We start from the raw sequence: 13218 nt of genomic DNA, 5'->3' as shown, positions 1-13218 counted from the left end.
GTGTTTGTGCTGGAGCTGCTGTCACCAACATTCAACTTAAACAACCGCCCTTACGGTTTCACCGAGACAGGCTGGACGGTCAGGTGTCAGCAGGGCAGGGCTGGGTCCTCCTGGCAGCGTGGCTGGGGATCTGTGCCAAGCTCTCCTTCTCTTCTGGCGCTTTGCTGGCCAGCTTCAGTGTGCCCAGGCTTCCTGTTTGTCTTAAGCAGGGTCACACTGTTTAGCTCAGGCTGGCACTGAACTCAGGATGCTCCTGCCGCTGCCCTCTCGGGTTGGGATTACAAGCATGTCCCGGCCACTGTGTCTGGTCGTCCTCTGGCTTCTCATGTCATCGGTCCGCCTTCCTCTGTACATGGTTTCTTCCTGTGTGTGAGTCTGCCTCAGTGTCCCCTTTTGTAAGGATACCTGTCATAGGAAGACTGAGGCAGAACTTACTGAGGGTCACACTGTTCTGGCTCCCCTTGGACAGGTGTTCCAGGGCTCTGGGCAGGATTTGGTGCCGTGTTCTCGACACATTGTCTTTGGCTTTCTCCTTGCCACCCTATAGGTATCCGAAAGGACAGAGCCATGCCTCCATTCGCCTTGGTAGCCCGGGGTCTAGATGTTGCCTAGCAGATGCTGAACCAGTGACAGATATTTAAGGACAGGGCCAGAGTCAAGAATTCCTTTGAGTTCTAACAGCTCAGTGTCCCCAGCCCACTCTTAGCTTGTCAGTGTACCCCAGACTGGAATGTCGAGTGTTCTCCTGGCCATCTACCTTCTCCCGGATGGTGCCAGACAAGGTGGACACGTCTGCCCTTCTCTTTTTACAGAGAAATTGCTTCTCTCCTTTCCCCCGCTCTTCCTGACCAGTCCAAGTGGCTTCCTGTGGCAGTGATCCCAGAGCAGCTTGTCCCGTATCAGTGACATTTCCTACACGGGTGGGTCCCCAGGGAGACAGCCAATCTTGCTGAAATCAGAGAGTCGCTTCCTCGCTCCTGGCTGGCAGGTGAGGTGTTCCTGCGGGCACTGGTCTCAATGCTGGGCAGATATGCTCTGGCTAGGAGGACTGTCCTTCAGGCTTGAGTCCTGCCTGGAGGAGAGTCTCAGCTCTGTTGGACTGAGACCTGCCCTCTTCACCACTGCTTTAGGTCCCCTTTTTATCATCTCTAAGAAAAGAAAAGAAGAGGATTTTTTTTTTAAAGAAGCCACAAGGCCATGACCACATTAATCTGTGTTCATATCGTGGAGGGGCAGGGAGGAAGGGCATAGCTGTAGTTCCAGGCTTACAAAAGAGCCATGTGTTATCTACCATCTTACCAGGGACCCACAAGACAGAGGTAGGTATCTTCTGAACCCATGGACTCTGGAAGGATGCCCCAGGCTCAGTGAGGTCCCACACATCAAGGACATTGCTAATCAGTAGATAGGTGATATGCTGAGGATGCTTCCGGACCGTCCAGTATATAGGTGATATGCTGAGGATGCTTCCAGGCCATCCAGTATATAGGTGATATGCTGAGGATGCTTCGGGGCCGTCCAGTATATAGGTGATATGCTGAGGATGCTTCCGGGCTGTCCAGTATATAGGTGATATGCTGAGGATGCTTCTGGGCCGTCCAGTATATAGGTGATATGCTGAGGATGCTTCCAGGCCGTCCAGTATATAGGTGATATGCTGAGAGTGCTTCCGAGCTGTCCAGTATATAGGTGATATGCTGAGGATGCTTCTGGGCCATCCAGTATATAGGTGATATGCTGAGGATGCTTCCGGGCTGTCCAGTATATAGGTGATATGCTGAGGATGCTTCCGGGCTGTCCAGTATATAGGTGATATGCTGAGGATGCTTCCGGGCTGTCCAGTATATAGGTGATATGCTGAGGATGCTTCCGGGCTGTCCAGTATATAGGTGATATGCTGAGGATGCTTCCGGGCTGTCCCATACAGAGAGCCATGAGAGCTCCAGGGAATCACTGGTGACCTCACATGTTAGCCTGACTGTGAAACTACAGTCAAAGGAGCCTGGGCATGGGAACGCTGCTTCTGGCTGCTGTAAACTGATGATCCTCCTTGTTACTTGCATGTCTAAGCTGGTCTAAGAGACAGCATGGGGACGAGCTTTCCCTATGCACATTGTCTACCAGATCAAGAATGCATAGCACACTGTCAGCCTGTCTTGTAGTCACTTTCAAAGCCTGCTGTGGGTCTAAAAAGAAAAAAAAAAGGAAGGGCTGTTCGGATGCTTGTCTGATGAGCAGCCTGGGGGTGTGGAGAGGAAGCATCTCAGGAATCCAGCTGAATCCAGGCTCTGAGTTATGTGTGTCATGTCCTAGCTCTGTGCTGTGCTCCATCACTGGAAACCTGAGGAGCTTTGCTAGCACTTGCTGGCTTCCAGCCTGGAAGAGAAAATGCTAGCCTCAGAGTCAGGGAGAGATCCTGACTCAAAGGAATAGGCTGAGAGTGATAGAGGACCTCTGATGCCCTTTTCTGGCCTTGGTATTTACACACACACACACACACACACACACACACACACACACACACACACACACACACACACCAAACAAACAAGACATTTTTTAAAACACTTTCTTTACAAGATAGACAGTGTAGCTTGTGAATGTTTGTGGTCTATGGAAGAGTTGAGTCTTCCTACCCTTTCTGGAGGAAGTCTGTGTAGTTCATAAGACCTTCTGTCTCGTATTTGTCCTTTACCCCTCTGAGTCCTTGACTCATCCCAGCTCAACCTGACTGTCCACCGATTCATTGGCTTATGTTGTAGAGTTAGTCTCTGTGATGTTGCAAATGCCAGGGGCTGGAATCAGGATCCCCAGTTATTATCCTGCCCTGTTCAGCAGGACGGGGGTGCTCCGGGGGCTCCAGCTGTAAAACGGGTGCAGCATGCCTGCCCTGCCTGCAGGAACAGGGTTATGAAGAGCTCACTGATGCAGTCGTATAAGACCTGGACCACCTCCAGGGATCTGACCGCCTGATGGCAGTTTACTCTGTCACCTGTGCAGGGGCCCAAGCCTTGACTTGGATCTGGTTCCAGAGCCCCTTCCGTGGGGCCCAGCAGCTTGTGGCTACTGAGCAAGGGACATTGTGGGGAGTGAGTAACACCCTCAGTGCCTCTTTTCTAGTTAGCATAGTCACATTTTGGAGCCACTCTGCGTGGGTTTCTGTGCGAACTCGGCCTGTTTTGAACCAGGTAACCCTTGGCCAGCCCCTGCCTGTCTCAGTTACCTCAATGTAGAGCAGGGACAGAAATGGTGTCTGCGTTGTGACGTCGTCTTGCAGATTAAATTACTGTCGCATGGTGTCTGGCCTAAGAAGGTAAATGCTTTGTAAATTAGTGTTTGTTACTTTCCACATCACAGGAACATTTATGAGTTTATTTGAAGGTAAGTATAGTCTTCGAGGGGAGATGGCTTGGAAACCAGTCATCTTTGAAGGACACACTATTGAGGACTTGCTTTCCAAGGCCAGCTGTGTGAGTGGGAGTCACAGAGGTAGCCATGACTGTGCTGCCTCTGGGCCTGGAGGCCAGCTCAGGAATCTAGGATCCAAGGTTCCTGCTTCTCCATCTCCTCGGGGCTTATGGAGAATTCAGGAAGCAGCACCGGGGATGGATTGGGCTTGGGATGCTCACAGTTGTCCAGCGGGACTGGACACTGTATAAGATACATAAGCACTGCCGGGAAGGGGAGAGGCCTGCCTCCAGCTGAACTGTCTGAGCTGCTTCTCCTGTACTGGGTCACCTGTCCGTCTCTGCTCATCAGCAGCCTGCCTGCTACACCATGGAGAAAAACCATCAGTTCCCTGTGGGCTGGTTTCTGGTTTCCAGCAGTTCCCAGGGACTAAGGGAGGCTGTGTTGGGTTCTGGTTTCTCTGTCACCAGCTAATAACCCCACACAGCAGAGCTGAACTGGGTGACATGAAGGGGAATCGGGGAGGGGGCACCCCTGGACACCCTTTCTTCCCTGAGATACCCAGGAGGAACATCCTGTCCCTGGACAGAGCGTAACTGGCTGCCTTCTTTGGTGGTTTTGCCTCCAAGTGACACCCTCCCCCCAGCCACCCTGTGGAGAAGAAAACAATCCACTTTCTTCTCTGGGCAATGACTTTTCTGCATATTTCTCTTTGGACGGCCATGGGGGTGTTACTTCCAACTCCCAGGGAACAATCCTTGTCCTAGATTTATTTCCAAGTTCTTAGGGGCACACTCGTTTTTGTGCTCATAGACAACCTCCTCTTATTTCCTTGCTGGAGACTACTGTCATACTTGGACACCTGGAGGTCCGGGTATGTAACACGTGGGGGAGGGGAGCCTTGTGAGTGACAGCTTTTCATGGTGCGGAGGTAAACAAGGGATCCCAGGTCTACGCAAGCTATAGGTTGACTGTGGTCTGAATGGACCAGTAGGCCTTCACTCCAGCTGACAGTCTAAAAGGTGGGCCAGAGTTGACTGATCTGAAAAACCAGAAATTTGGATATTTCCATGGACTTTTTTGATTTATAAACATTATAAATATTCACACAATTACCCCCACCCCCACCCCCGAGTTAGAGTTTCTCTGCGTAGCTCTGTCTTGAACGCTCTGTAGCTCAGGCTAGTCTCAAACTCACAGAGATCGGCCTGCCTCTGCCTGTCTAGTGCTGGGACTAAAAGCGTGCACCATCATAGCCTGGCTTCACTCAGATATTTTTAAAGCACCCAACCAGATAAAACACCCCAGTCCATGGGTGGCCAAGAGCTGCACGTGGCTCTGGTTGGTGGCCCTGCTTCTGTGTATGATGAATTTATCATCTGGGGAATGTTGTAGGTAGCGGTTTGAATGAGAATGTCCCCAGTAAGTCTCCAGCATTTGAAAACTTGGTCCCCAGTTGGAAGAGCTGTTTGGGGAGGCGGAGGAGGTGTGGACTTGTTGCGGGGAAGCCCGGCACCAGGGGAGGACGGTGAGAGTTTCAGACGGTGAGAGTTTCAGACCTCACAATTTCTAGCCTGTTTTCTCTGCTTCCTGCTTGCACTTCAAGATGTGAGCTCTCAGCTCCACCCAGCTGCTCCGGTCACCATGCCTGCTGCCTGCCATTCTTGACACTTCCCCATCACGGGAATAGGCTCTTTCCCTTCTGGAACGGGAAGCCAGCCGTAATAAACGCTTCCTTCCAGACGTTGCCTTGGTCATGGTGTTTTTATCAGAGCAACAGAAAAGTGTGAGTGCCTGTGAGGGCCGGAAGGGCCCAGTGAGCCACTGAATAGCTGTCTTGAGGCTCTGTGCGCTGAGGGGCTAGGTGGCTTTCAAAAGGGCAGCTTGGGGAGGAGAGGGAAAGGGATGCTGTCCTCGGCTCCACCTTTCGAGCGGCCTCTGGATACTGAAGACTGACTGGCCGCCCCATGTGTTGGAGCCCCACTGAGACCCAAGTGCTTCTGCTGGGCCGTGGTTCAAAAAGATGTTGCAGAGACAAAGAGAGCTGCTTTGGGGCTGTGGTTACCCCAAAAGGGACACTGGAGAGGGTGTGTTACCTGAGGAGGGCCTCCGTGCCCTGGGCCTCTGCATTTGGAGCTTTCTGGCCTTGACCTGAAGTGCCCTGTTGGGTTCACAACAGGACACATTTGGTGTCCCTTCCCCTACCCAGCATGCTCCAAGGTGGCCCTTTTTCTCGGACGATAAATCCAGAGGCTTTTGAAGAAAGCCAGTGGTGGGCCCAGCCATCTACCTGGAGTGCAGGGATGAGAGAGACTGGGTCCCCACGAGTCTGTGCAGCATGGCAGAACCAAGGACACCCCAGACTTGTAGCTCAGGAAAGGATCAGACTTAAGGCCCCGGCAGGGCATGGGGAGTTTAAGACAGTAAGACATGATGGAGAAGAGTCATGGGCAGCAGTAACCAGTGGCCAAGCAGTAACCAAGTAAAGCTTTATGGAAGAGGTGTGCCTGGAAACAGTCCCCAGAGGCAAGGGTGTAATTCAAAGAGGGAGAGAGAGAGAGAGAGAGAGAGAGAGAGAGAGAGAGAGAGAGAGAGAGAGAGAGAGAGAGAGAGAGAGAGCAGGGATGGCTGTGAGGTCCAGTGGTAAACGAGGGCTTGCTGTGTAGCTGGAGGTACTGGCCCTTCTCTCATCCATCACCTCACTCCATCCGTACAGCTGCTTATGAGGTATATGTTCATCAGCATTCTTTACGGATGAAGAGTCTGGTTAGGGACAGCCCAGAGTCATGCAGCAGGCATTGGGCTAACCAGCGTTGGAATCAGATCTCATAGCCCTTATATTTCCCGGTCTTGAGAGAAGAGCAGCAAGGAAGCCACCTGACTCCAGGCAAGGATGTGGTTCACTTGTTTGGCTAGTGACCCTGCAGAGCTTTCGTCCATCTTACCTGACTTCCATGCCCCCTGGCACCTGTAAGGCACAGTGCTCAACAAGTGTTCATGACTTCTTAGTTGTAGTAAATTGTCTTGAGGAGGCTCTGGAATATCACAGGAAGAGGTCAAGGCCTGGGTTGGGTAGAGGATATTGGACAGGAGGATCCCAGCATCCTGGCTTTGACATTCTAGGAGCTGGTGGGGACTGGAGACAACTGGGGCCCAATGGCCATGGGCAGGGGAACTAAGAGGGCTGATGCTGAAGGCATGTGCTAGGGTGTGTGTGTGTGTGTGCATGCGTGCGTGTGTGTGTGTGTGTGTGTGTGTGTGTGTGTGTGTGTGTATGTGTGTGTGTGTCCTGGGCCTTGGATGGAGACAGATAGAGAATGCAACAGAACCTCAAGGATCTCGCTGTCTTGTCAAGGCAAGATAAAGACCCATAAATATTTCAAGAACAGCCAAAGTGTTGAGTAACAAGATGGGGGAGGATAAGAAGATGTTGGAGGCCGAGTGTGCTTGGAGCCAAGGGAGGTGGTCAGTGTCAGGTCCAAGTGAAGGCCCCTGTGGTCCTTGAGAATTTGAAGGCAGACCCATACGGTAAGGATATCCAGACATAATCAGGGACTGCACCTACAAGGCCTACCTGAGTGTCCTTCCCCTCCCCAGTTGTCCTGGACCCAATTGCTGCTTTGCTGTGTCTCTCTTGAGGAGATACACATTCGGAGGCCTGGATGGTAAGGAGGATGCCACGACCGATCACTCAATACCTCTCCTAGGTCCTCTCTACCTAGGCCTCCCAGGATCGGTGGCAGCTGCATAGGTCAGTTCTCCTAAGAAGCCACAGCTACTGCCTTCTGCTGCCTGTGCTCTGCCTTCTCATGGGACCCGGTCACCCTGCTCTCAGGATGGAGCAGTAAGCAAAGGGGACCCTGTCCAGAGTTGGCTCACAGGGTAGGGCTACAGGATGACTTAGAATAGTCTCCTGTTGAGGGCTCCCCATCCTCTCATTCCCACTTAGTGTTAATGATGGTAACTCAGGTCTATACTTGGGGGTCATGAAGGCTGACAGTCACCAGGGGTGGGGAGCTGACCTAGCTGGGTGAATTGTTGGGTGCCCTGTGTCTAGACTGGCTGTAGCTAGAGGTATCTGAGCATCCTCCAGCAGGTTGTTTTGCCTGCGGGTTTTGATACCATCATCTGTACAGGGTTAGGTTGGATTTTCAGAGTGCCACTGAAGCTATGCAGCCTGGATTTCAGGAACAAGTAGTGTGGAGACAGTACCCAGGCTCCCCCAGAAGACAGTCTCCTCAGCTCATTGAGGTCCTACTAGCTCTCCCTGAGCCCTGCATGGAGGCTCCAACTATTCCACTATGCCAGAGTGGGTATCTGAATAAGGGTGGTAGTGGTGGGAGAGATATTCTCTGGTCTTGGCTAGTCCTGAGAGCTGGCTAGAAATGTAGAATCTCACAAGACACGTTGGTGCATGCCCATAATCCCAACATTTGGGAGTCAGAGGCGAGAGCATCGGGAAGTTAAGATCAGCCTGGGGTATGCAGTGAGACCATTTCAAGGGAAAATAACCTCAACATTTGGGATCCAGCTCCAACCTACCTAGTTGGGAATCTGTATTTTAACAAGTTGCTGGGGACTCTGTGTCCATTGAATTTTGGGGAGTTACCATGCCTGTCTGCTGGGCTTCATCTTTTTTGGTTCTGCCCACCCTCCCCCCAAAAAAGAAATACATCATCATGGGCAAGCGAGACAGAAGTTCTAGGAGCAGAAATACTACTTCGAATGCATGGTACCTGCAAATGCCAGTGTAGTCTATTCAGCCTTAATCCACAAATCCACACATTCTTTAATGCTGGGGTCATGGTGCAGGACATTTGTTTTCTTTTCTTTTTTTTTTTTTTTTTTTGAGACAGGGTTTCTCTGTTTAGCTTTGCACCTTTTCCTGGAACTCACTTGGTAGCCCAGGCTGGCCTCGAACTCACAGAGATCCGCCTGCCTCTGCCTCCCGAGTGCTGGGATTAAAGGCGTACGCCACCACCGCCCGGCGAACATTTGTTTTCTGTTTTGTTTTGTTTTGTTTTTTTGAGACAGGGTTTCTCTGTGTAGCTTTGCGCCTTTTCTGGAACTCACTTGGTAGCCCAGGCTGGCCTCGAACTCACAGAGATCCTCCTGGCTCTGCCTCCCGAGTGCTGGGATTAAAGGCGTGTGCCACCACCGCCCGGCTAAACATTTGTTTTCTAACAGACCAGCATTCTGAATAACACCCCATCCAGTGTTAGAGTGAGAAAGGGTTAAAGTGGAGTTGGTAAAGTGGAGGTGGTGGGTGTCACATCCCCATTCAGAGGATGATGAATGTCCTATCCTGGTGCAGTGAGTATCACTGATTTCCAGGTCACACCTCCACTGCTGCATGTTTCTGAACTTTTCTACTTCCCAGGGGTTGGGAATCTGAAGTTTCTGTTCACACAGGCCCCCACTGAACCAGCCTGTGTTTCTCTGGCACACATGAATATATCGACCCATCAGGCCAGCACTGACTGACTGTAGCAACCAGACAATAGGGATAAAGAATTAATTGCCAGGGAACTAGTATTTTCTACAGAGTCATCTGAGAGGGGTTGGAGCACAGGCCAGATGAGATGGGGGCCTGGCAGGGGAAAGGTTCCCATGGCTTCCTCTGGACAACTGTGAGCATCTTCCCTCCCAGACAGCCCAGCCTCTCTCTTCCCACAGCTTTATATATATCCCTGGCCCAGGTCTGCCTGGCAAGTGATAGAGAACTGTCATCCTAACTGTGTGTTTTGGGTGAAGCTGTTCTAGCTGGCCCTGTTGGTAGGGGATCTAGGGAACTAGCATGTAATGGACAGAAGCCAACACATATATGACAGGGTCACCAGGAATAGACTGCTGGCAGGGAACCCAGGGGTATGGTGCAATGTGGTACCAGGCCTCCTAGGAAGTGGTGTGGGGAAAATTGGGATGCAGTCTTGGGTAGATGTGATGATTGACATTAGCAAAAATAAAACAGTGAGCCCATGGTGGGGCCCCTGCCCTCAAAGCTCAGATGTTGCCCTGATGCAGAGTTGACATCTTGCTGGGATCAAGCACAGAGTGGAGAGCACTGGCTCTGAGCCTGGGAGCATCAAACAATTCCGCTGTCCACTTCTAGAGTCCCTTGCAGCTTCCCTGTGTTCCCTTGCAGCTTGCTTGGGATCCAAGGGTAGTTGAGTCCTTTGTTGTTGCTGCCCAAAGCCAAAAACTGAGCCTGGAAAGTAGACTTTGAGATCTCCCCAGCTTCCTGTGTGAGGTAGGTCTCGCATCTCTGCTGGGTGGGTTAGATGCTGAAGGGGTTAGGGGATGAGCCTGAGGAAGTTAGGGGGCTAAAGTGATAGATTCCCAGGGGCTGGAATGACAGGTTTCCCAGCATTCAAGCCTCCTGGCTTGCAGGTCACCCAGCTCATCCCCAAGGGTGGAAGCTGGGGGTGGGGGATGCCTCTAATGCCTGTCAGTTCTTAAAAGGATCGGCTAAATTTACAGCATCTAATGCCATTTGTCACTGAGCAGGTGGTAGATGGAAGGACAATGAAGGGTGGAGACTATCTTACTGTTTCTAGGCCCACGGGGTGCCCCGTGAAGTGGGTATTGCCTTTTCCTCTAGACCGACAGCCTGAAGGAGAGTACTGTGAGCCTCTGGGCTCAGAGCCAGGTAAGGGCCAGAGGGAGGAGGAGAGATAAGAACCTCAGCAGAAACCCCTGGGCTTTGTGCGGCTTTCTATGAACACTGCAGACAACTGTGAGCCCAACAATAAGGGATTGGGTTGTGAAAGTCAGCAGGGAGGGGCCAGCAGTCTAGGGAGGTTGTCTTTCCACCAGAGAACAGGTGTTTTAAATTCTGATCTTAAAATAAGCAGTCAGGCACTGAGGGGCTGTCAGCCGCAACGTGAGTATGGCCTACCTAGCTTGGATGAGGTCTCAGCACACAGCCAGGGCTGTCTCTTCTCCCAGACAGACAAAGATGTGCCGCCATGCCCTGCTCATGCTATGCATGCTGCGGCCTTATCCTTGTCTGCAGCCCCAGGGTAGCACCCTCCCCTTTGGTGTCCTTTACAACAAATGCTTCTCCTCCTCCTGGCTTTTTGGTTTTCCTCATCCATCACCTGGCAGGGACTAGGGCCAGGGCAAGGTCCCTGGGAATCACTGTGGAGGCCAGCTCCTGGGATGGGCATCCCTCTTGATGAAAAGTCGGGAGTCCTTGGTTCTCTTGCACACTCTCTTCTCTTCTTTCCCTGCTTGCCCTGGTCCCAGCCTCTTTGTTCACCCTCTCACTGTGAAGACCAGAAGCCACCCCTGTGGCTCCCAGTTCAGCCGGCTACGTGAGGTTTTCCCCCTCCCCCTCCCCCACACTGTGACTTAGAAACCAAATTAGGAGGGAAAGGATCGAAAGAAGCACTTATTGTGGAGGGGGCACCCTTCTTGCCTTGTAGATGTGGGGGAACCTGCAGGTACATGCCCCAAAGGATGGAACATAACAGAGCAAACAGATATTTGCACACCCATGTTCATAGCAGATTCTCCACAGCCAGATGTGAAAACAGCTCACACGCTAGTTAATGGATGAGTGGATGGCCAGAGTAAATACATATGACGGGTTATTGTAATATTGTTATTGTGATACAATATCTTATCAGCCATAAAAGTGCACGAGGCACCCGCTGTGTGACAGTATGGATGAATCTTGAATGCACTACGAAATAAATCAATCACAAAAATATTGTATGACTCCACTTAAACACAGTACCCAGAATAAGGGAGTCATCGAGTCAGAAGGAAGGTGGGATTACCAGGGTCTGGCCAGGGGATGAAGGGTTAATGTGGAGTGGGTGAAGGGCTTCTGTTTGGGATAATGAAAAAGTTATGGAAATGGAAATGGTCAGTAGTCATAGTTACATAACATTGTGACCATACTTCAAGCTATTGAGAACATACTTGAAAGAACGTTCGTGTGCATTTTAAGCACAGTGGGAAAATAGTTGATGGACAGGACATAGGAGATCGGAGCCTGAGAGCAGGGAGAAGGACCTGTCTGGCACCTGCTTAGGGTTTGGTTGCCTTGAGGGTCGGTTTCCCAGGAGTGACTTCAGCAGAAGACAGAGAGAGCAGGAGAGGGGTCCTGGAGGTCTGGTCACTACTATAAACAGCTGGGGCTCAGTCTGCTCAGGCCCACTGCGGGTCACACAGCCGCTGCCTCGGAATCGTCATCTGAGACGAAAAGGTAGAGCTTCCTTCCTGTCTAGAATGTCCCTGTGAGGTGCTAGATCCTTAGGCCTCCAGGTCACAGGGATCAGGGGCCAGGTGGGTCCCGCAGCTGTCTCCTGTCTGAACAGCCCCGAGCAGGTGGCACCTGAAGTGAGGTGCTATCAATTGTCCCTGGGTCAGATTGAACAACAGCAACCAGATTAGGAGGGTGCCAAAAAGAGAGTGTGGATATAATAGCTGTCCAAGAGGGGCCCATGGAACAGTCCTTTCTTCCCCCTCTGGGTACCGAAATATTGCAAGATCCAAATGAATCACAATTCCTGTTCTTGCCTCTGTGGGCCAGGGTGGGATCATTCCCATGCCCAGCTTCCTCGGGTGACATGTGTCCATGAGACCCGTGTGCCTGGGAGAGCCCAGAGGAGGGGCCACAGGCTGCCATAGCAGGCCCAGCCTACGCTCCATTCTGTGGACTCCTGTCAAGTCCCTGCCTCCTCTAGCCTCAGTTTCTTTCCCTTCCTGGTGGGAACTCGGCATATTCTTGATGATGCTAAAGATAAGCCAATAATAGTCCACTAACTTTTCCCGCAACTGGGAGACCAAATTGCTTCTAAGAGTGGAGAGAATTTCTCAAGTGGGGCATTGTCCTGGCCCCCAGCAGCATCTCACGGAGGCTGTCTGTCCTCTTCCCCAGCAGCCAGCCCAGGCCCCTGAGCTGGAGGGATGGAGAACTCGTCAGCCGCATCGGCCTCCTCCGAGGCAGGAAGCAGCCGCTCCCAGGAGATCGAGGAACTGGAGCGCTTCATTGACAGCTATGTGCTGGAGTACCAGGTGCAGGGGCTGCTGACGGACAAGACAGAAGGTGACGGCGAGAGCCAGAGGACACAGTCCCACATCTCCCAGGTGAATGCTGGCCCAGGTCCAGGGGCTTGACAGACTCAGAGAGGTGATACCAGGGACCTTATTTCTGACAGTGTCCTATCGTTTCTACCTACGCGGCTGGGGAATGGGGGTCCCACCTGACTCAGCATTCAGAGTTCTGGAAGAGAGGACCCACCTCTGGGACCCAACCAGACTACCTGTCTCTTAACATACGTTTGTTACCCACCCTACCATGTGCTGAGCACTACTTCTTGTTCTCCATAAGCTTACATTCTAGAGCAGCTCTGGAGATCCTAGTTACCCATAATGCATGTCTTTGGAGACGTGTGACTTGTGACTGTGTCTGGTTTCAACTGCAGATAGTTATTGTTAGTCTGTGCAGTGTGTCTTCTGTACTGCTCTATGGAATGCTACACGCCTATGCACTTAGATGCACGAGGCGTTCAGAGAAGAGTCTCAGGGTGATCTCACCCCTTGGGTCCGTCTGGTTCAGCTTGGCCTTGCAGAGGAGGTGATCTTACTTGGAAAGCTATGGGCTGTGATGTCTTTAGCAATCTGTTATCACACACGTTCGCCCAACACAGTACATCTCCAAAATATTCTTCCGAGTTACTTCCAGACTTGGTTCTAGCTGCTCATTTGACCTTGGGCAAAGCCCCCAATATCAGAGACTCAGTTTCCCTATCTGTCAAATGGTATTAACCTGCTGTCTCTAGAGCGCTGGAATGTCAA

At 51.6% G+C, this 13218-nt stretch overlaps 1 protein-coding gene across 4 annotated transcripts in view; it reads left to right on the top strand.

Moving 5' to 3' along the window:
* Nucleotides 1-13218, top strand: part of Ctif (cap binding complex dependent translation initiation factor) — a 264453-nt gene that overhangs the window by 43911 nt on the left and 207324 nt on the right. For 3 of the 4 annotated variants that reach the window (XM_037197207.1, XM_028871952.2, XM_028871950.2), the window contains exon 2: nucleotides 12299-12507. In XM_037197207.1, coding sequence (XP_037053102.1) covers nucleotides 12328-12507 — 180 coding nt within the window. In that variant the 5' untranslated portion in view covers nucleotides 12299-12327. The remainder of the gene's footprint in view (nucleotides 1-12298; nucleotides 12508-13218) is intronic. The other variant, XM_028871951.2, reaches the window with a different exon arrangement.

This window comes from Peromyscus leucopus, chromosome 19 (genome assembly GCF_004664715.2).
Source record: "Peromyscus leucopus breed LL Stock chromosome 19, UCI_PerLeu_2.1, whole genome shotgun sequence".
Taxonomy (NCBI): domain Eukaryota; kingdom Metazoa; phylum Chordata; class Mammalia; order Rodentia; family Cricetidae; genus Peromyscus; species Peromyscus leucopus.
The sequence above is the reverse complement of the archived record's forward strand: the minus strand, read 5'-3'. Positions and strand labels throughout refer to the sequence as shown.